Source organism: Saimiri boliviensis, chromosome 4, assembly GCF_048565385.1.
Source record: "Saimiri boliviensis isolate mSaiBol1 chromosome 4, mSaiBol1.pri, whole genome shotgun sequence".
Lineage (NCBI taxonomy): Eukaryota > Metazoa > Chordata > Mammalia > Primates > Cebidae > Saimiri > Saimiri boliviensis.
In genome coordinates this window covers 68,724,043-68,745,702 of record NC_133452.1, presented here as the reverse complement: position 1 = coordinate 68,745,702, position 21,660 = coordinate 68,724,043, and the positions used below count along the sequence as shown (strand labels likewise).

At 40.3% G+C, this 21,660-nt stretch overlaps 1 protein-coding gene across 2 annotated transcripts in view; it reads right to left on the bottom strand.

Annotated features, from left to right (window-relative positions):
• SIM1 (SIM bHLH transcription factor 1) overlaps positions 1 to 21,660 on the bottom strand; it is a 79,744-nt gene that overhangs the window by 45,556 nt on the left and 12,528 nt on the right. For both annotated transcript variants that reach the window (XM_003922909.4, XM_010333765.3), the window contains exons 4-9: positions 19,612 to 19,701; positions 18,940 to 19,048; positions 18,714 to 18,799; positions 17,846 to 18,045; positions 17,509 to 17,615; positions 16,687 to 16,834 (exon numbers count right to left, since the gene is read on the bottom strand). In XM_003922909.4, coding sequence (XP_003922958.1) covers positions 16,687 to 16,834; positions 17,509 to 17,615; positions 17,846 to 18,045; positions 18,714 to 18,799; positions 18,940 to 19,048; positions 19,612 to 19,701 — 740 coding nt within the window. The remainder of the gene's footprint in view (positions 1 to 16,686; positions 16,835 to 17,508; positions 17,616 to 17,845; positions 18,046 to 18,713; positions 18,800 to 18,939; positions 19,049 to 19,611; positions 19,702 to 21,660) is intronic.

The following is a 21,660-nucleotide window of genomic DNA, read 5'->3' as shown; positions in this document are numbered from 1 at the left end:
TGCCTTTTTCTGTACAACACAAATACACTGGCATTTCTATAGATTATAGAAAAGTAGAACCTCAGATTCTGAACTCCTCAGGAAATGACACCAGAAAAATGATGGCATGATCCAATGCTTTCAAACGCACAAATCTTCATCTGTTTAACTTAAATATTTTTAAATATGTCCTATAACATTTATTCTTGATTAAATCTCTTCTAGATATTTAATCATTAATGATTTCTTTGCAGTTGCTGTGCAAACAGTTCATTCATACCTGTGACATATCAAATCTCATAGACATGTTCTTTAATTGGATTCATTTATTTCTAATCTCCTTAAAGCCCTTACTACTGTAATGCTTGGCTAAATATACATTAAACTCTATTATTTAAATGGCTAAAATAAATCTGAGGTGTATTTTATGAACAAAAATCAACAATTCAACAAATGTCCTACCATTATTATTAGTATTGTTCTGTGCTTCAGTATTCAGGCATTATTTTAAATTACCTGGTAGATAAGTTGTATTTAAACAAAATAAGTTCTGAGTGGTGGCTAGAGATTTTGGATTGCCCAATTAAACAGCAAAATTTTCATTCTCTGTACTTGAAGTCAGGGAAATTGTATAATACAACACAGAACAATAGTTATCAATAGAGCCTATTACCAATGACAGAATAGGCAGCAGCAGCCTGTTTTTATGATTTACGGGGCTTGAGAAATTTCCCTGGCCATGATGAAGCTGTTTCAATAGTGGTCTAATGGCTGATGCTTAAAATTAGTTTAGTCATATTTTAATCTATTTGTCTTTAGGCCGATGGCCCAGAAAGAGATAATTGTAGGGCTGGATGAGTGATAGTTCATTCATTGGCCAAAGTGGGAAGATCACTTGAGGCCAGAAGTTCAAGACCAGCCTGGCAACATAGCAAGACCTCATCTCTACAAAAAATAAAAAACAATTAGCCAGGCATAGTGGTGCATATCTGTAATCCTAGCTACATGAGAGGCTGAGCCAGGAGAATTGCTTGAGCATTTCGATGCTGCAGTGAGTTATGACCATGCCACTGCACTTTAGCCTAGGTGACAGAGTAACACCCTGTCTCTGAGAGAGAGAGAGAGAGAGAGAGAGAGAGAGAGAGAGAGAGAGAGAATAGTGTATGCCTTATTTAGTTCATCAGCTACTTTCCTGAAAGCAGTAGTTCTGAAACTTCAGCACACCTCAGAATCACCTGAAGAGTGTGTTAACACACAGCTTCCTGGGATGCTTCCCTTAGAGTTTCTCATTTGTAGGTCTGGGGTTGAGATTTGCATTTTTAACAAGCTACTGGGTGGTGCTGATGCTGCAATCGGGGGGCCATACTTTGAGAACTAAAGCAGTTGTTATCTCTTTTTTTTTTTTTTAATGCAAGGAATCAGATGGAAGGGGACCACAAAGAAGAAACCACTGAAAAGGGAGGGTTCAAAAGACAAAATTCAAGCTTCAACTTTCCCCAAGGCACATCTCATTGCTCATCTTTCACTGAACTACTGTCACCCCTACTCCCAACTGCTTGCTTCCACTCAACCTCCTTCTGAGTGCCTCTTATTTCTGCAGACCCCAAAACATTCCAGAGCTGCAGGGTTTAGTCTTCAGGATGCTTCCTTCTCTATTAACACATACTCTCTGGGGATCTCATCCACTCTGCTGGCTTTAAATTCCACACACTGTTTACCCCTAATATCTAGCCCAGACCTCCCAACTCCACAGACCCGCAGGTTCAACTGCTTACAAGACATTTCCACTCTGATGAATGATGGGCATTTCAAAGCTAACCATGTCCACACACAACCCTGACTGCTGCCTCTGCCCGCTAAACTATTCCTTCCCACCATTTACCCAAGTCACTCAGGCTAAAAAATCTAGGCATTGTTCTTGACTCCTTTCATCTTCTCATATCCCATAACCAAACTGTCTGCAAATCCCATTGAGCCTACCTTCAAAACATATGCCAAATCTGACCCTTCACCGCTACCCCATCTTTCAAATCATCATCTTTCCTTACCAAGGCAATTGCAATCATTTCTCAATGGTACCCTCTGTCTCCACCACCCATGCTCCCAAAAGACTGTTCTCCAAACTGGTCAGAATGATCTTTTCATATAAATTAGATCATACCACACCTGTGTGCAGAATTCTCCAGTGGTTTCCCAAAACCTTCAAGATCCAACACGATCTGGCCCTACCTATTCTTCTAGCAGCATCTCCTTCCATTCTTCCCCTCCCTTACTCTGTGGTCACCAGAATGACCTTCTCTGTTCCTCAACATGCCAAGCTGGTTTCCACCTCAGGGCCTTTGCATTCACTTCTCTCTGCTAGGAATTCTTTCCCTGCAGGATTCCCCATGGCTGCCTCCCTTCCTTCATTCATGAGTCTTTAGAGAAAGCTTTCTGACCATTCCCACCTCTTTGCCCTGCTTAATTTTTCTCCTACCACTTTCTGATATTATATGACATTTTAAAATTTCTTTATAAGTACTTTATAAGTACATTAAAATTTATACTCAAATTAGCCAGATGCAATAGCACATGCCTGCCGTCCCAGCTTCTCCAGAGGCTGAGGCCCTAGGAGGATCGTTTGAGCCTAGGAGCTCAAGGTGTAGTGAACCATGCATGATCTTGACCCTGTCTCTCTCTCTCTCTCTCTCTCTCTCTCTCTCTCTCTCTCTCTCACATACACACATGCACACACAAGTATATATATATGTATGTGTGTGTGTATATACATATTTAAGTTTTTAAATATATATATATAAAACATATATTCAAAATATATATTTACATATATATATATTTACTGTGTGCCAGTGTGGCTGAAAGAGACAAAGTCCCTACCATCATGGAATGTAAGTTTTTAATGTGTGTGTATATATACATATTTAAGTTTTTAAAATATATATTTTTATACATATATTTAAATATATATATTTAGAAACTTAAATATGTATAATTTAAATATATATACATAAATATGTATAATTAATACATCTTTATGTATATATAAAGTATTATATACATGCATATATACATATATGTATATATTGAGTATATGTATATATACATGCATATAATACTGTATATACATATATATAAGTATGTATATACATACTTATATACATACATATTATATATACATGTATACATACATGTATACATATATACATACTGTATATACATACATATTAAGTATATGTATATATACATGTATATAATACTGTATATACATATATACTTTAAGTATATACATATATACTTAAATATGTATACTTAAGTATATACATATATCCTTAAATATGTATAATTTAAATATATATGTACATATATACACATATATATTTATATATGTATTTAAATGTATATATATTTAAAAACTCAAATATGTATATATACACACATATTAAAAACTTACATTCCATGAAGGTAGGGACTTTGTCTCTTTCAGCCACACTGACACACAGTAGGCACTGGGGAAATATTTGCTGAGTGAATGCGTGAACCATCCCCAGCTTGTCACAGAGAGGACTACACTCTAAAACATTTCTTACTATTACCTTAATTATAGCAACAGAGATTAAGCTGATTCTAAGGATAGAAATTTGTTTATAATGAAGGTCCTATTGAGTCAACCAAGAAGACACGAAAAGAAAAGACATTATACTGTAAAGTGCCATGTAACATCTCTAAATATTTCCTTCCTGGGTTTCAATTAGCCTTCACAATAAAACACTATCCTGCATATTGCTATTTCTTTAACTACTCTAATTGGAGGAATAAAATTGACACCCACTTTGCCCTCCCCTTTGTGAGCTTCATTCTTCTAGCATTCCTGAGCTGTAACCCTGCAGAGATCCATTACCCAAATCCAGCACAACAAATACTTCACTATGCCAGGACTGTGGTAAGATTTCAACAGTGAATATAAATGCTGTGCCTTCCAACACTATTAGTCTCTTAACGGCTTATCAAAATTAAAATGAAAAACTGTGTGTTGCATTTGGCTTGATCTGATAATAAGCAGCTCTTTGCCTGTCACTTATTTGGACACCAATATCAATTAATGGGAAGTATTAAAACAAGTGAAGCTCCTGGTTCAGTTCAGTCACAAGAACACATAGTCATTACAAGCAGGAGAGTAAAATGAATGGCTGAAGAGCAGCTGCAAACCCCTAAAAATGCTCAGAACCAAGGATTCTACTTTTGTAATGGTTTTCAGTAGGAGGAGGTGAGAGACAGCACATTCTAAGACTGTATTTTACCGGAGAATGTTGCTATTCTTGGAGAGATGTAAAAAGTGGCAAGGGACTTGGGTTTAAAAGCACAAACACAGAGAGAATCCCACCTTAATGGGTACTATTATGACATCCAGTTTAATATAATGAGGCTATTTCTACAATCTGGACAGCAGCCCATATTAGCACGGCTTTACTGATGTGGATACAACAAATTCTGTTTGAACAAGAAATCCCTGGGAAAAAAGAAAGATCCATTCACAGGCCCTATCCATTTAGAAATCAATCAAAGAAAAAATATTCTTCCAGTTAAGACAGCAGCTCCCATTTGAATCCTGATGAAATATTAAATGTTCTAAATAAAACAATGTTCTGTGGGTGATACATCAATTGTTGTTTTGTGAAAACATCATAATTATTTTCACTAAAATTAGTGAAAAAGAGATGGGCTCAGGATATTGACTGGCAATTGAGTAGGTCCCAAGTATACCCAAACTCTAAAGAAACGGAGTCACCTTGTAGAGATCCCGTACTTTAAAAGGGAGTAAACTGTCAATAGACCATGCAAAATGTTGGCAAAATGTCATAAGTTAATATGTAAATGTTAGGCAGAATCATATGAAATTGCCAATATTGAACTTTTTTAATGTATAGAAGTGACAATTCCACATGGTTCACCCTAAAACATCATTATCCACTTAAAGAAAGCATGTCAAAGAGGAAATTAGGAGGATGCTGGAGACCAGGCCCTGGGTTGGTATGCCCACTGGACCATTCACTAGCTGTGTTGTATTGGCTAAGTCACCTGGCTTCTCTAACCTCTCACACAAAGCAGCAGCCCTTCAAATCTGAGTCTGTCTTACTCCTCAGCCTTCCTAAGCAGGTAATGAACAGAACAACATGCCACTCCTCTTTCAGCTTGGAGCTAACAACCACCTCCCAGTTGCTCCCAGACAGAGCAGCAATGCCTGAGAATTACCTATTATAAAAAGAAAAAAGAAGCAAAAAATGTTACAAACACCTAAAATAATTGGTAACATATTTCAAATGTAATACATCTGCAAGACTATTTTGAATCTAGAATTCTTGAATTTAAAAATTCACTGAGATTCCTAATCCTATCAGAACTCAACCCCCAAAATTTTCAAAAATCCCGTTTACAGCAGGACAAAACACCATTCCAACAAGATAAAAATCAGCACAATTGCTCTCTCTCCCTGAGGCAACGAGACACACAGGGCTCACCCTGGGCAACGTCCTTGAGAGAGTTAACGTTGAACTCCTTAATCTGTAGCCAGTTATTTTGCTGCCAGTCATGAACTGGCATGCAAATCACACACACACACACACACACACACACACACACACACACACCCCTCCCAAGGTGCCCAATTCCTCCCACTGTCTCTCCTCCCTTCCTACTGTCTAGCCAGAAAGCAGTCTGACCACACCTGTGAGCTCCTTCAGGAGTGACCGAGACAGTGCCAAGATGCTTTGGACCCTCTTCCTTCTAATTGTGGATGGACGCACTTTCCTACATAAAGGCATCTCAGGGAAATCAGGCTAGGATACAGCTTGGGCATACACTTATTTCTTTTTCCTGCAGACACTCTCACTCATTTTGGTGTCCTCTGAACTGGGCACAGTGCCTGACACATAATAGGTGCTCAATAAGCCTTTTATGAATGCTTAAAGGCCACTAGTTCTAACCAATTGAAGGAGGATCTTTCCAGATCCATCAAGATAATTGCTGATTTCTTGTTCTTGGTCCATCTTCTGCCTCCTAAGACTCATGCTTTCTCTTCTTCAGTCCAAAGACTCACACACATTTATTTTGTATTCGTTGGCAGGACAAAAATTATTTTATTCAATTTCACTAAAATAACCACTGTAATAATTCACATCTACTCAATATGACTTTGCATTGGGCACAGGGCCACCAACCTTATACATAATCTCATTAAATGTTCCAAATGACTCTATGAGGTAGAACCTATTATTACCTGCATTTTACAGATTTTTCAAAAATAGAGAGACAGTGTAGATAAGCAATTTGCCCATAGTCACTGGGCTGGTGAGTGGCAGTGCTAGGGAACAGACAATAGACTCTTGAGTCCAACCTCTTAGCTAATATGCGATGGAACAGGATAAAATATTATGATAGCTCATTTGATAACATTTTTCAAATACCTTGTAATACATTCCTATGTTTTTCAGAGTTTGAAACATCTAACTAAGAAGTCTAAGTGTTAGACTGCATCACATTCTAATAACAACAGGATTATAATATGAAATGAGACCCTCTGACCCTGTAAATCTGGAACCAGCTTTATCGGGACTTTGAACCTCCCTCTCCTCCAATCTCCTGGTGTTTGTCATCCTAATATATACCTCGTATTTTCTTTCTGAAAATAGTTTTTAAAATGCAACCATCATACATATGGTAGCACAGTGTATTCATTTCAGTAAGATTTACATTCAGAATACTGATGGCCTTAAAAAAAAAATTCAAAATGGTGTTCTATGCCTAGATGCTAAAAAAAAAAGGTATTTATTACTAAAGCTAGGTAAACACATCAAACATATATCAGCACTAATTTGGGACAGGCAAGAGAATTTGCGCCTCTCTGGAACAAAGAAGGTGCTCCATAAATGCTGACGTTTCTCCCTCTACATGGAAATCTCTGCTCCCTTTAGAGTATCAATGACAACAGTGAAAGACAGAGTAAGCTTAATGAAACTGCAGAAATCACCACATCCAAAGAGCACAAAGCTTGGCGGTTTGTGTGTTTCAGGATTGGGGAGGGGAGAGAAAATAAACACCTAAATTTGTGGGTTTGAGGATATAGAAAAAATAATTTACAATCCTGAAGAAACATGCTCATTTATGGATCCCTGTCTCTCACTTTGTGCAAAAATCAACTCAAGATGGATCAAAGACTTAAATCTAAGACCTGAAACCATAATTCTAGAAGATAACATTGGAAAAACTCTTTTGAACATTGGTTTAGGCAAAGAATTCATGGCTATGACCCCAAAAAGATATGTAACAAAAAAAGAAAATAAATAAATGGGACCTAATTAAACCGAAACCTTCTGCACTGCAAAAGAAACAATCAGCAGAGTAACAGACAACCCACAGATTGGAAGAAAACATTTGCAAACTATGCAGCTAACAAAGAACAAGTATTCAAAATCTACAAGCATCCCAAACAAATCGACAAGAAAAAAAAAACTACCATGAAAAAGTGGGCAAAGGACATGAATAAACATTTCTCAAAAGAAGATATACAAACAGCCAACAAACATATGAAGAAATGCTCAATATTACTAATAATCAGGGAAATGCAAACTAAAACCCCAGTGAGATACCACCTTTTACCAGCAAGAATGGCCATAATTTAAAAGTTAAAAAGCAATAGATATTGGTGTAAGTGTGGTAAAAAGGTAACACTTTCACACTACTGGTAGAAGTGTAAATAAGTACAACCACTTTAGAAAACAGTATAGGAATTCCTGGGAGCATCACACACTGAGGTCTGTGGTGGGGGGACTAAGGGAGGGACAGTGGGGGTAGGGAGTTGGGGAGGGATAACATGGGGAGAAATGCTAGATATAGGTGATGGGGATGGAGGCAGCAAACCACATGGCCATGTATGTACCTATGCAACAATCCTGCATGTTCTTTACATGTACCCCAGAACCTAAAATGCAATTTTGTATATATATAAAGAAAAGAAAACAGTATAGGAATTCCTTAAGAAACTAAAAGTAGAACTACCGTTTGATCCAGCAATCCCACTACTGGGTATCCAAAGGAAAATAAGTCATTATATAAAAATAAGTCATTATATGAAAAAGACACATGCACATGCACATTTATAGCAGCACAATTCTCAATTGCAAAGATATGGAACCAATCTAAGTGCCCATCAATCAGTGAGTGGTATATATACACCATGGAATACTATTCAGTCATAAAGAGGAACAAAATAGTGTCTTCTGCAGTAACTTTGTTGGAGCTGGAGGCCATTTTCTAAGTGAAGTAACTCAGGAATGGAAAACTAAAATATCATATGTTCTCATTTATAAATAAGAGCTAAGCTATGAAGACACAAAGGCATAAGAATGGGGTAATAGACTTTGGGGCTTCGGGAGGAAAGAGTGCACGGAATGAGGAATAAAAGACTACATACTGGCTACAGTGTATACTGCTTGGGTGAAAGGTGCACTAAAATTTCATAAATCACCACTAAATAATTTATCCGTGTAACCAAAAACCACCTGTACACCCAAAAACTATTGAAATAAAAAAAAAGAAACATGCTCAGTTTCAACAATAAAGTTCAGAGTAAAGAATGTAAAGACAGAGAGAAAACCCAGCTTAGAAAAAAGTAGTGAGACCATCATTGTTTGAATCTAATTTGAAGAGTGATACTAATGGTGTTACAAGGAGTGCTTACTGAAAAAGAACAACATGGTAAATATATATAGGTCACTGACCCATCTCAAAATACCCTACTTCTGCTTCCAGCCCTTAAAATTCCACCTTCTCCCTGATAGCTCCAGTGTCACTTTGTGTCCTTAGAAAATGGTACAAGTCCACTATAACATTGCAAATTGTGCTAATCTGACTTCTCAAAGATTTCAATCAAACGCTTCCATTTTTCCAACTAACTTGTCAACTGCCTGAGAAATGGTAAGATTCCTACTTCATGTAATCATGCAGTTAATCACTGCAATCTGCTGTACATCGTTAAGTACTGGTATATAGCCATACTCAGCCCATGTAGAGCAATGAGGAATATACAAAAGGCTCCACTGAACACCATCAGAAATGCTAGTGTTTAGTGTTTTATGCACATTAAATTATAATTACTAGCATTGGTAAAATTGACAAAACACTGATTCCAACTAAATTAACCCTCTGTATTTGGTTAGTTTCTTATGACTGCTTTTCCCCAGGAAACTCACCTATATAAAACACCTTCCACCCTCTCTAGCACAAAGAAGGTGCTCAGTAAATGCTGTGTGTTCTTCCTCTACATGGGAATCTCTGCTCTCTTTAGAGTATCAAGAGAACAGTGAAAAACAGGTAAGCCTAACCAAACTGCAGAAATCACCACACACAAAGAGCACAAAACTTGGAGGTTTGTGTGTTGAGGAACTGGGGAGGAAAGGAAAATAACCACCTAAATTTATGCATTTGAGGATATAGAAAGTCAAGTTAAGGAGGAAACTATTCTCTTTCAAAGTATTTTAGTTGATATTACATAATTGGCAAGAACTAATAAAAACAGCTAAAAAATTCTGAGTACCTGCTTTCTGTCAGATACTGTGCTATATTCTCTCTATATATTATCTCATTTAATCCTCCATAAATCCCGGAAAGGTGAATACAAATGTCCCCATTTCACATATGGGAAAAACAGAGGGTCAAAGGGCAGAGTGATCTGCTCAAGGTCTTACAGCTATTATGTGGCCGAGTCTTCGTTCTAACCCAGCACATCTGGCACTAAAGCCCATGGCTTTGTTTCACAGATTGCTTGGATAAGGATACACTGGGTCTTTATAAAAACACAATCACAATCCTACTGTAATATCACTTTCTGGAGATGGCCCAGGCTCAGCCAGACCCCAAACATTGTCAATGCCCTACAAAGTAATTTCTCCTTTCAGTTCCGTGATCACCAAAGACCAACCCTCTTCCCTGCCAGCTTCCGGGTCCTTGGAATGCCAAAGGCAGGGGAAAGGGAGATGGGGTGGGGAAGTTTACTTCTTCAGGCAAGGCAGAACGTTAAGTTCCTCCATTGACAGGTACTCAGGAATTCTAAGTTTCATCTAAATCCCAACCAACCCTTTTATTGCATGAAGGCTTAATTTCAGACATCGGCATTTCTACCCCAGTGAATTTTCTGTGATCACCTGCTCATATGGAAAGACATTATAAGCCAAGAACAGGGAGGAAGTATTGGCTAAGGTGAGAGGAGTAGCAGCCTTTCACTAAATTATCAAGATAGGTATACTCCACTGCACCCTCTACCACACACACATCTTGTATCAAATATAACAGTGTTTCCCATGTGAGTAGACTAAGTCAGGAGACAAAAACATGTTTTTCTGAAGTTCAAGTAAAGCTTCCCTTGAATTTCTCCATTGATTCACAATCATGTATGGGTACCTGCCTTCAAATAAGGCAGTGATCCGTGTTTTTCCACAATGCGAGTCAAAGATCAAAACCCTTCTTTCACAACAGCCAGACTAAGAGAAAGCCAGAGGAAAGTATACAGGCTAGTCATTTGGTACACACCAAGTGGCCTCCACCCAGGAACTAAAGGGAAACGTCTGTGAGTCAGTGCCCTCCAGGTCAGGGCAACAATAAAGGAAGGAGTGGAGACCAGAGAGGCCTGGGGAGGGAGAAGCAGCCAGGTAGTGGCAGTGCCAAGGGGCCAGAGGATGGCACAGTAGCCCCAAGAATACTGGGCCAGAGGATGGCACACCAGCCCCAAGAAGTTCTCTATCCCCAGCCTCTAAATAGAACCCCCAGGGGACATCCCCTGCTGCCATATATCCCCTCCATTCTCTCTCAGAAGCAGAAAAGGGCCAATTCTTTCCTCCTGTCCCATCTCCATAGGGATGGACACACACACACCATGTAAGAAATACACCCCTGCCACCGGAGGCAATTTGCATCACATCTGACTTGGCTCGCAAATCTATTAATATTTGGTTTAGCTCTTTTGTTTAGCAAAAACATAAAATGTTTAATCTGGTTACAGAAATAGAATAATTACTATAGCAATAATGGACCTGTATAATCTAGAGGCAAGCAATTCAGTAAGACCTAAAATGCTTGCAGGCTACGTTTTCTTCTTACAAAATGAAAATGTCCTTAGTGAGACTTATGGGGACAAAATGAGACATTCTTAATTGAATGTCATTGAGAAGATAGAACAGCTCAATTTTAGATAGGAAAATGTCAATATCTGCACACATTTGTGAAGCAACAACAAAGAGGCAGCTTCTTAATCTTTCATGATGAATTCAGATCAAAGCCTATCTTGAAGTTTTATGAGCCAAACACTACAGGCCTCACTCATTCAAATCCATCCCTGCCTCTCCAACATCTTTTCCACAACCACCTTCCACACCCCCATACACAGAGAACAGCAAGATGCAGTAGGAGTGACACGCCAGCTTTTAATTCTGGTTTCACTACTTACTCAGCAAATCTGGTCCTCAGTTTCCACACCTAAAAAACACAGAGAGCAATCTCTGACCCAACCACTATGCAGAGCCATCAAAGAAGCAAGTCAGGTAACCAATGTGACAGCACTTTGAAAGAGATGTGCATTCAGCATTTGTTTTAAAAAATACAAAGTTTGTAAGTTCATAAAAGATGAATCCTTTTTATAAAACACTATTATAAGAAAAAGTGTATGAAGGATAAGATTATTTAAGTGGGTACTGGTATTTTGTATTTCAAAAGACACTAAATCTCCCAGCTCTTCCTTTTAACTGTTTTGGTAGTTATAAAATTAGCATTAATACAAATATGCTTTGACTTTTTTTGTAATCATTAAATTACATGAAAGATCATCTCAAAAGAACAACTGTGACTCTGATGTTCAATATTATCATAGTAAAGATTAAACACAATTAAGGATCAAATCTAATTTATGGTTATATATTAGTGCATGATTATTATTTTGGAAGATTAAAAAGATTAAGTCTATACAAATGCTGCACAGATCTGAGGCATAAGAGTAAATTGTTTTCTATTTTCTGTAGCTTACTAAGTGAAAAGAGCTTCATTTTACATTATTTGTAACATAAGAGTGATTTTGCTAACTAGGAAAATAAAATCTACTCAACAACCATGTTATTGGTCAAGTTTCTAAAAAAAATTGTCTAAAAACTCCTAGTAATAACAATAATATATCACTGGTCTTTAAATAAATAATTTTCTGAAATTTGAAACCCCAAATTAACTCAGCACCAGTAATGTGCTTAAAAGAGAAAAGCAGTATGAACATTTTAATGTCTGCTGCTCTATAGTGAGAATATGTCTGGTTTTATATTTAAAGAGTATGTTAACAGTTAAAATCCTTTTTAATTCTAAGAACTACAGTGGTTCTCATAACGATAAATTGTTATGGTTAACATACTATGATATGCAAACAACAACAAAAAGTATGGAATCCTCAGTAGTTACAATACCCCTTTTTTTTCTTTGACATGAAGGAAGTACTGTACATCTCCTTTGGTATTTGCCCTAACTTTTCTATTAATTCAAAAGGGGTATTTAGTAGACAGCAAATGTTATATATACTATCAATGTAATTTGCCTCTGTTTGTTCTGCTTTTAGTAACATAAAAATAGAAATTTTAACACTGAAAACTACTCATATATGTTCAGTGAATCACTCTAAAACACCATGTGAGATTTTCTAGAAAAGCAGTGTTCCATCCTAAACTTAGAAAATAAGCAGAGAAGCCGTCTTTGCTAAGAAAAAGAAGTTAAGATATTAAATCTCTCTGATTCCAAAATTTCCAGATCACTCACTAAATTCATTCTCTCTCTTTTACGTTCCAAACATAGTATCAGAATTGTATTAATTCTGCTTTATTAGAAATCTAGTTTAAATGCAGTATCATTTAGAACTCTCCTACAAAAGTCTGCACACAAAATATCATCTATCCATCAGCCTAATTGAGGTCATACACAAATGAGTACTTGATTAATATTAGTGGCAGATTGTTTTTAATGGCACCAGTAAACTAGCTCTCAACTATATTTTTGCAAGCTCTACACATAATAATTTTGAACACTTTAAATGTGCCATCATAAATGGTACAGTGGCTATGTAGGAAAATGCTATTCAAGGATGAAGCATCATGATATCTATAGCTTGCTTTGAAATGATTTAGTAGGAAAAAAATACACATTAAAAGTAGGCACACATATAGGTAGAGATATAAAGCGAATACAGGAAAATATTAACAGTTGTTGGATGTAGATGATGTGAATGTGAATATTCATTTACTTCTCTTTCAGCTTTTATATTTGCAAAGTTTATATTTAAAAATACCTTAAAATAGGCATTTTATACTTCATTGGGTTATCTTTAAAAGTGGCAGAATATTTCTTATTTTAAAAATGTATGTATTCTAAAAACATAAATAGAACCGATACTCTTAATTTTCTTAGAAATTATTTTTCATAGTTTATTAGGTGTTCCACATTTTCTATTTTCTTTGCATTAAAAACTAAAGATTTCTATCTGAACTGGCTATGAATAATTAATAATACTAATTAAACAAACTCAAGAAAATATGAATTCAAGAAAAAAAATCACTTAGGTCTTTACACAGTATACTTTCTTTTTATTCTCCATATATTCTGGACTTTCCCCAACATCCTTGTCACTAGACACTAGTTCCATTCACCTACCCTCTTGAAAATAACCAGAGAGCAGGGCCTGTCATACTTAACACTTATTTCAAAGCCTGAGAACACTCATAAGAAAAATCTTTTTTAAACGTGTGAAGTAAAGCTAGCAGGGTATGTGTGTCTTACAGAAAATCAAGAACTGATGAGTGTCCTGTTTTGTTTTGTTTTGGAGTGAGGGTTTAATGAAGAACTATAGAAGCTTCACTGAACCTCAGAGGCCCAGAAAAACTAAAGGAATTTTCAGAATTTAATCATAGTATCTTCTCACTCTCCTCTCCAGATTTTCAGAATATATGGTGGGCATACAAAAGTAAGTAAAAAGCACCAGCACATATACCACCTGCCACTAAAATCATTCCATTTTTGTATAGTCCGTGTTGTAACTGCTTATTAAAACAAGGTTACGAAATAAGTCTATTCATTGTTGCTTTTGTTAGATGATAACAACATTTTTCTAGGCATATTTTAACGTCAGCAATAAATCAGGAAATTAGAAAATCAATGAGCTTATGAATATTGCCTCCACCAAAACATCACAACCTCATTTGACCAATGGTTATTTAAAATCCCGACTTTCATGACATGAAAATCCCTTTAAAATGTGTGCTATTAAAATGTTTAAATTTGGAAAACATCTGGCATGTCAAACTATTTGGGAGCTTGTGGTTTTAAGTACATTGTTTGAGGTGGTGTATTTGGAAAGAATTCACTTGTCATTCTCAGGCTTCAATAGGGAAGTAGCCCTAAAAACAAAAGTATGTGGTAGTTCACTACAACCATGGAGAATCAATAGTCATCTATTTAATTTGCTAAGACAATGTAAATTAGTAACTTCCAGCCAGATGTGTGATATGCACATCAAGCAAACTGCAACCTGTTCATTATGAAAATCCTGTCAACACACACAAAGCCACTTGATGACATTTCATCTAAAGAAATATCCACATTTGCAGCTATAAAAATTGTCCTAAGACTTTTTGTACAAGAAATTGAAGCTGAGACTCATAAAAGAGTAATCAATTTCAGCTTATCTTGTGTGCTGTGTATACATGCTTCTGTGAGTTTATTTACATTTTCATTCAGGGGTATAAAATGTTTTAACAATGGGCACCATGCTCTTTTTCCTTCTATTAATCATTTATTTATCCCCATTACATCTTTTTTAAATTTGATATAAAGTTGATTTCTAATCCTGTAGTTCTGAAGGAGTATGTAAAGTCAGGAATGACAGAATCAACAGAAAAAAAAACGTACACTTATCTACTGGAAAACAAAACAGAATATTTCAAAATGACTCCAAACGTAAATTAAGTTTACCCATTGGGAGGTCTAACTTGCATTCAGATCATTTATATGGGTCTGTGTGACTATATACCCTGTTGTTTGATAAAAAATGATTACTAACCACAGGCACCCACCAGAGAACAGAGTGTATGTGTAATGCTTGTGATGTCTCAGACATACAAAGCACCTTCTTAAAGAATGTCCGTTTCCTTTCCACGGTAAGCAGACATAATTTTTCACCCTTTAATACTACTGCTTCACAGAGTGGCTTATTTTATGAATTATGCCTTGCCGTTTTCTCTTGCGTTTAATAATATGAAGAACTATATTCATAAAATTGATGGTTCTGTTTCATGAAACCCAAAATATTGTTGTTATCTCTTCTGTATTAAAATACACAGCCTTCTTGCTATTACAAAAGTTATATGTTAACACGGTTTTCTAAGATAAAAAATGAAAAGATTATTCTTAATTGCCAGCTACTATTCTTGAATGTTGAATCCTCATCTAAACCAAGTTCATTTTCTAAGTCTATTGAATTAAATTTACTTATTAAACAAGATGCGGAATAAACAGTCTTACTGCCAAGCATAATATTTCCAACTACTACATTTTTAATTTGGCAATTTAAAACAACGTGAAATGAATCTAGTCCTCATCACCTATAGTAGAGTCTGATTCCAAATAGCACCCCTTAGCCAACTTCCTAATGTCTAAATAGCATTCTACTAAGTGCCTGGTGTGTCAACGATTCCAGCTTCCAAGATAAACAACCCAGGAGATCCCCTAAAATCACAAGAATTTCAACCTCTACCAAAAAAAAGGGGGATAGGGGTGGGGAGGTGGGAGTGGCAACTGCACACACAAGAGTTCTTCATAAAGTCTTCAACCCCAAGCAGTTCGACTTTCACAAACATTCTACAGAACATGCTTTCTTCACCAGCCACACACTAGGCCACGTGATCAGCCTGCAGGGCCACACTGGCAACCAGAAACGATTATTGTTTCTAGAAAGAATAAGGCTCAAACGCAGGCCGCTGCAGCCTCCCTATCAGTCCCGCCCGCAGGTGTTAACCGGAGCTCAGCTCCTCACTCAGTGAAGCGATTACACTCAGCGCGGGGCCTGGGCACTGGCCAAAACTTGCAGAGTTCGCTCGGGTCCCTTTGCTTTCTGCGAGTTAAAGTCAGATCCTCCCGGTCACTTAAGCCCCCTTTGTGGTTTCGGGGGAAAACCAATCTCTCAGAACTCTTAACTTTGATTGGAGACTCTGGATAAAATTAAGAACTTCAAACCCCAGATTTGAAAAAATGAAACAGATGTCCTGTTTGTTCACCATAAATGCCTCCGTACGTCGGATCCTTTCCTCTCTCTCTCTCCTCTCTTTTTCTTTCTGCCGCATTAAGTTTTATTTAATGCAGAGTTCGCTTAAAAGGTTAAGGGAGAAAAAGAAAGAGAATAAAGCAAATATGGACTGTGATGGAAAAACTCCTAAATCTTTCTCTAGAATATAACGAAGAAAGCCTCTTCAAAAAGATGAAAGTGTTTGACCTACTCCTCTTGGCGCAGCCAGCATTCGAGGGTCAAACTGGCATTTCTCTTGGCCCCAGCCTTGTCTAACCCGGCCCTGCCACCACCCACACTCTCGCAGAGACCAGGTTCGCCTGGAATGGGTGAAGGGGTCTCAGTCTTGCACTCACGTGAGGACATAGTTGACGCTGACAATACAGTGTGGCCTGGAGGAGCGGCTGTTGTGCACGATGGTCGCGTAGCTCTGTACCCATACCCAGCCGCCGTGTTTCGCCAGGAACCTGTAGTATTTGGTGGTCACCTGTCCCTTCACCAGCACTGATGGGGAGACAGGAGGCAGATGGTGGTGAACCAACCTGCCCGGGACTGGTCCCAAATGCAATCCCTGGTGGTGAGAATTGAGGGACCCCTGTGGACTCTAATAACCGCACCAGGCAGGAGGGAGAGATGACAGGAATTGATTGTTCTGTTAAATTGCATGGAACCCTCCGGTCACCCTTATAGGGGTGGCCAGATGTCTTCACCATTAGCAAAGGGGGAAACACAGAGTTGGGGTTTCCTCCAGATTCGCTTTTCTAACTATGGAAGTAAGGCTCTGGGCAGCTGAACTCTGGCGCTCATGTTCCCTACCCGGGAGATGATGCTCAAAGCAAAGCTGTATCAAAAGCCAGGCGAGTCACTGCACGTGAGCGTCAGCCCTGGTCTTTGTTCATTTGTAGTGTGGTTCGCAGATGGGAAGAAAAAAAAAATAGGAGAATACTGTAGCTTCTGGGGGGATTTCGCCCAGAAATGCTTCCTCCGCCTGTATTAGCGGCCCGCGAATGACAGAGAATTTAGGTGGGCTAATGTCGGAGCAGCCCCTCACCACCACCACCACCCGGCTAGCTGAGCTGCCACCTGTCCTCTCGCGAGGGACTTAAATCCCGGCTCCCCACCACCTAACCAGGGGACACGCCAAGGTTGGCTGGGTATGGGGCAGGGTGGCGCCTTACGTAAGTGGTGCGCGCAGCGCAGGTGGAAGGTGTCGCATCCGTGCACATGGTGGTACAGGGTCTTCTCAATCAGGTCCTGAGGTTCGTAGCCCGTCAGCTCCGCCACCCTGCGGAGAGCAATCCCTGCGGGATGAGTGCAGGCGGGGCGGGGGCGGTGCAGGGATGCCCTCCACCACCCTCGAGAGCCGTCTGAGACCTAGGTGTCCGTTCTCACTTTCCAGGGCCGGTTAAGTCGCCTTATCTGCAAAATGGGCTCATAGCTTAAAAGGAAAGCTCTCAGTCACTAAGCAGGGCATCTCTCAGGGTAAGGGAGGCCTTTCCAGCCCTGCCCACCCACCTGGAGTCCAGAAAGATGAGCTTCATGTCCAGACTGGCGCGGAACATAAACATATTGCTGTGTAGCTTGATCTCCGTGACCGCGCTGGGAGGTAGAGAGTGGCCGACGGCCACCAGGCCCACGTTTTGGTAGCAGCCGTCGAAGGGTGACATGTCCAGGCTGTATTGGCGGATCTTCAAGTAGCCGCTGCAGTGGATGACCTGAGGCAGGGGAGAGAAAGGGAGACTCAGCCACAGTCGGAAAGAGCCCCCAAAAGGTGGAGAAGGGGTTGAAACTTGTTGAAACTCCACTCAGCCACAAGCGCTCTGCGGACCACGCCCATGCACTAAGGGATCCAAAGTTATTGGTGCTCCAAGGGGTTTTAGGAAAGTGACTGCACAGCCACACTGAACTCACCTAGGAGTGTTTAAAAATGCAGAGGCCTGGCCCCACCAACCCTAACGCATCCGAAGTAGGGCCCTGAAACCTGCTAAAGACGTTCGACGACATTCGAGTGAGACGCATAGCTTCAAACTAAAGCTCTGGTTTCTAACCTCTCATGTGACTCTATGCGTAAACTCTTAGGAATCCACCAAAGTTACCAGCCCCTTCAGAGGCCTTAGGGACCCTTAAGGCCCATCTCTATGGATCACAAATTCATAGCCCCCCCGCGGTCACCCAGTATTGGGACCCAGTCAGACTTTGTCTTTAAGCGTAGTCCCCAGGTGTTCACAAATTTCCGTGGCCCTCCTGGCCCGGGCTTCTCGGACGCAAGCTGGGAGCTCCCTCAAGGGAAATCCAGGGGGAGGGGACATTCTTCCTACTCCGCGCGGCGCCTCGCTTCCTGCGCCCTCTGACTGCACCCGGCGCGGATCTTCCAGCTACGCACCTTGTAGCCGCCGCAGGTGAGGCCGGCATTACGCTTGGCCAAGACGCACTTCATCCTCAGGAAGAAGGAGCGCTCGATCTCATACTCTGGGAAAGAGGAAGGAAGGGAAGCTCAGGACGTGTGATAGCGGCAGCGTGGCGGCACGCGTCTCTGCCACGGCTAATTGGGGGAAAACCACAAGCAGACTGCGAGGGGCCTGAGCGTCCCAGGCACGTGTCTACCTTACCCTGCACGAAGTGAGAGTGGTAGGGCTGATGGGCGGTGAGCACCGCCGTCATCTCGTCGTGGTCTGCCGGGTGAATGTATTCATAAATGCTGTTTCCGGTCAGCTCTACCTGTAAAGAGGAGGATGTGGCCGCCCCAGTGGCGGTGGAATGCCCAGTGAAGGGACTGACAGATTAGGCCAGGGGAACTGCAGGACCGTGAGGACAGCAGCCAGAATTATGGAATCGGCCCTGAGTTCTAATTCCAGCTCTGCTTCTTGCTATCTTTTGCAGTCCATCTAAGATTCTGCTTTCTTGTCTATATAATAATAATAGCAATAATAATGATGGTGATAATGACAGTAGTAGCAGCAAGAGCTCCCTGGAAAAGTTCTGATAAAGACATCATTAAATAAGTATGTAACTTCCTCTCATGTTGTCTGGCTGATGGTGGGTACTCAAAAAGGTAGCCATTGTTTGGGCCTAGAGTGTAAGGTAAAGGAGAAGGAAAGTTGAGAAATGGAGAGACCCAAACCCATTTAAGAGTCTTCCTGCCAGCTATGAGATTTCCAGCACCAGAAATGTGGATATAAAAGGTTTGGAGAAGCACACTCAATCTCCAACCCAGCCCCCTACCCCTGCTTCCAGCTCTGGCTGTAAACACTGCAAGTGGGGAATGTGAACCACTCACCTACCTGAGAAAGACCCAAGTGGACTGAGGCTGTCTCTGAAATGTACATGATCTTCCCATCTGGGGCCACCACGAAGATGAAGCCATCCAAGGTCTGGGGAGGTAGAAATAGAGAGAATAGAGAGCCCTCTGGGCCATCTGGAGAAATGGGAGCAGGAGGACAGAAGTTAGAGACTTTAATCAAAAGTGTGGAGAGATAGAATGGAGCAGAGTTGGCAGGAAACAGGGCATAGAAAACTAGCCACATGAGCCCCTTTTGTTCATTCTAAATTTGTAGGCATCTGGGGCATGCAGCCCAATGGGCGAGATCCAGAGTAAGTGGTGGACAAGGCTAGTGCCCTCTAAGACTCAGGATCCACTGAAATGAACAGAGAAAATACATTCATAAAACACAAACTCTCTCTCTCTCTCTCTCTCTCACACACACACACACACACACACGCACGCACGCACACAGTTCTGGTGGGGAAAAAAATCACAGCCTACCTGTTCTGTAATGGAAAGAGGTTTGGGAACAGGGTTTGGGAACAGCAGTGCAGAAGGCACTGCCCAATCAGCATGGAAGGGCTGGCAGTCTAAAGTTTGTAGACAGAAGAAAGCTGGCCAGTGACTCTGGAAAGAGTCCAGGAGAAGGGGGTCTAGAAGATGAGAGGCTTTGCAAGGAGCAAGTCCATAGAGTAGTGCTACAGTGTGTATGTGTGTGTATGTTTCCATTGATACACCAAACTGACAGGCTCTCCACGAAGGAAAGTCTTAAGACTTTCACTGTCTCTGTCTCTATGAATAAGGCCTCAGTCCAGGCAGAGACAAGAGTTGTCAGACCCTGCTCTTAAGGAGCAGGAAGTCCAGCAGGGGCAATGGCCTGAGGACAGTTATAATGACCACACAGCTGAACAGACAGACAGTGCTAAATAGGCAGGGGGCCCAGAGCCTGAGTGACCAGAGGCCTGGGGGACAATCAGGTCTTAGAGGAGCTGACGTTTGAGCAGAACCTTGAACAGGAAGCTTGGAGTGGAGGAGGAAGAAAGAGCATTCTAGACAGAAGGAATGAAGTGGCAAAGTCTGGGTCTGAGGATAGAGCCAATCTAGTGTATTCTGAGATGATGAGTTTGGTGTACCAGAGACAGGGCTGAGGAGCTACACCTGTGATAGATTTTGGAGCTTGAAATGTCAGTTTGAGAAACCTGGAGTTGCTCTGTTAGCAGTTGAGTTCTAACAGAGGTTTCTAAGCAGGAGAATAGCATGCTTAGATGTGGCCTTCGTTTAATTTTATTTTGTTTGGCAGAATGTAGACAATGATCTACAGGAGGAAGGGAAGGGGAAGAGGATATCAGAGAAGGCAGCTGCAGCAGAGATGGTCAAGCCTGAAATGAGGTAGTCACAAAGGGCATTTAGAAAGGGGAGAATCTAATTCAGAAATGGTTCTGGATGTGGACTTAATTGGTGGTAAAGAGAGGTTTCAGTGAAGGTTTTAGTGAAGGCATTCAGCAGGTGACATCATTAACCAAAATTTAGTGAGATTTTGTATGAGTAGAATTCTGGGGAGGGAGATAGTACATTCTTGTTTTGGAGATGCTAAACTTCAGGTGTATGCAGATTTCCATTTAGATGTGTCCAGTTTGCAGTAGAAAACAAAAAGCTGGAGCTCAGGAATAGAGTCTAGACTGGAGAAACCAGTTAGGTTCATGTGGAGAAAGGAGTTGGGAGGCTGATGTTGGCTGAGATTACCCGGGTGGCCTTGAACCTATGACAGGAGAAACAGAGCTAGAATCCTGGGGAAATTACAGCATTTGCAGGCCAACCAGTGGTGGGAAAATCAAAAGGGAGCAGACAGAGAGAGAAGAATCTGGGCAACAGTGCTATTTTAGAAACTGAGGGAAGGAGAGAATGTTAAATCATCAGTGTCACCTCCTTCAGGTCTTAGTCCAAGTGTTACCTTCTCAGTGAGGTCCTCTACAACCATCTCTTATGTTAAAAGGCATCACTCTTCCTTCCTCTCCTCCTTATTTTTCTCCATGGCACCTATCCCACCTGGTACACTATACAGTGCCCC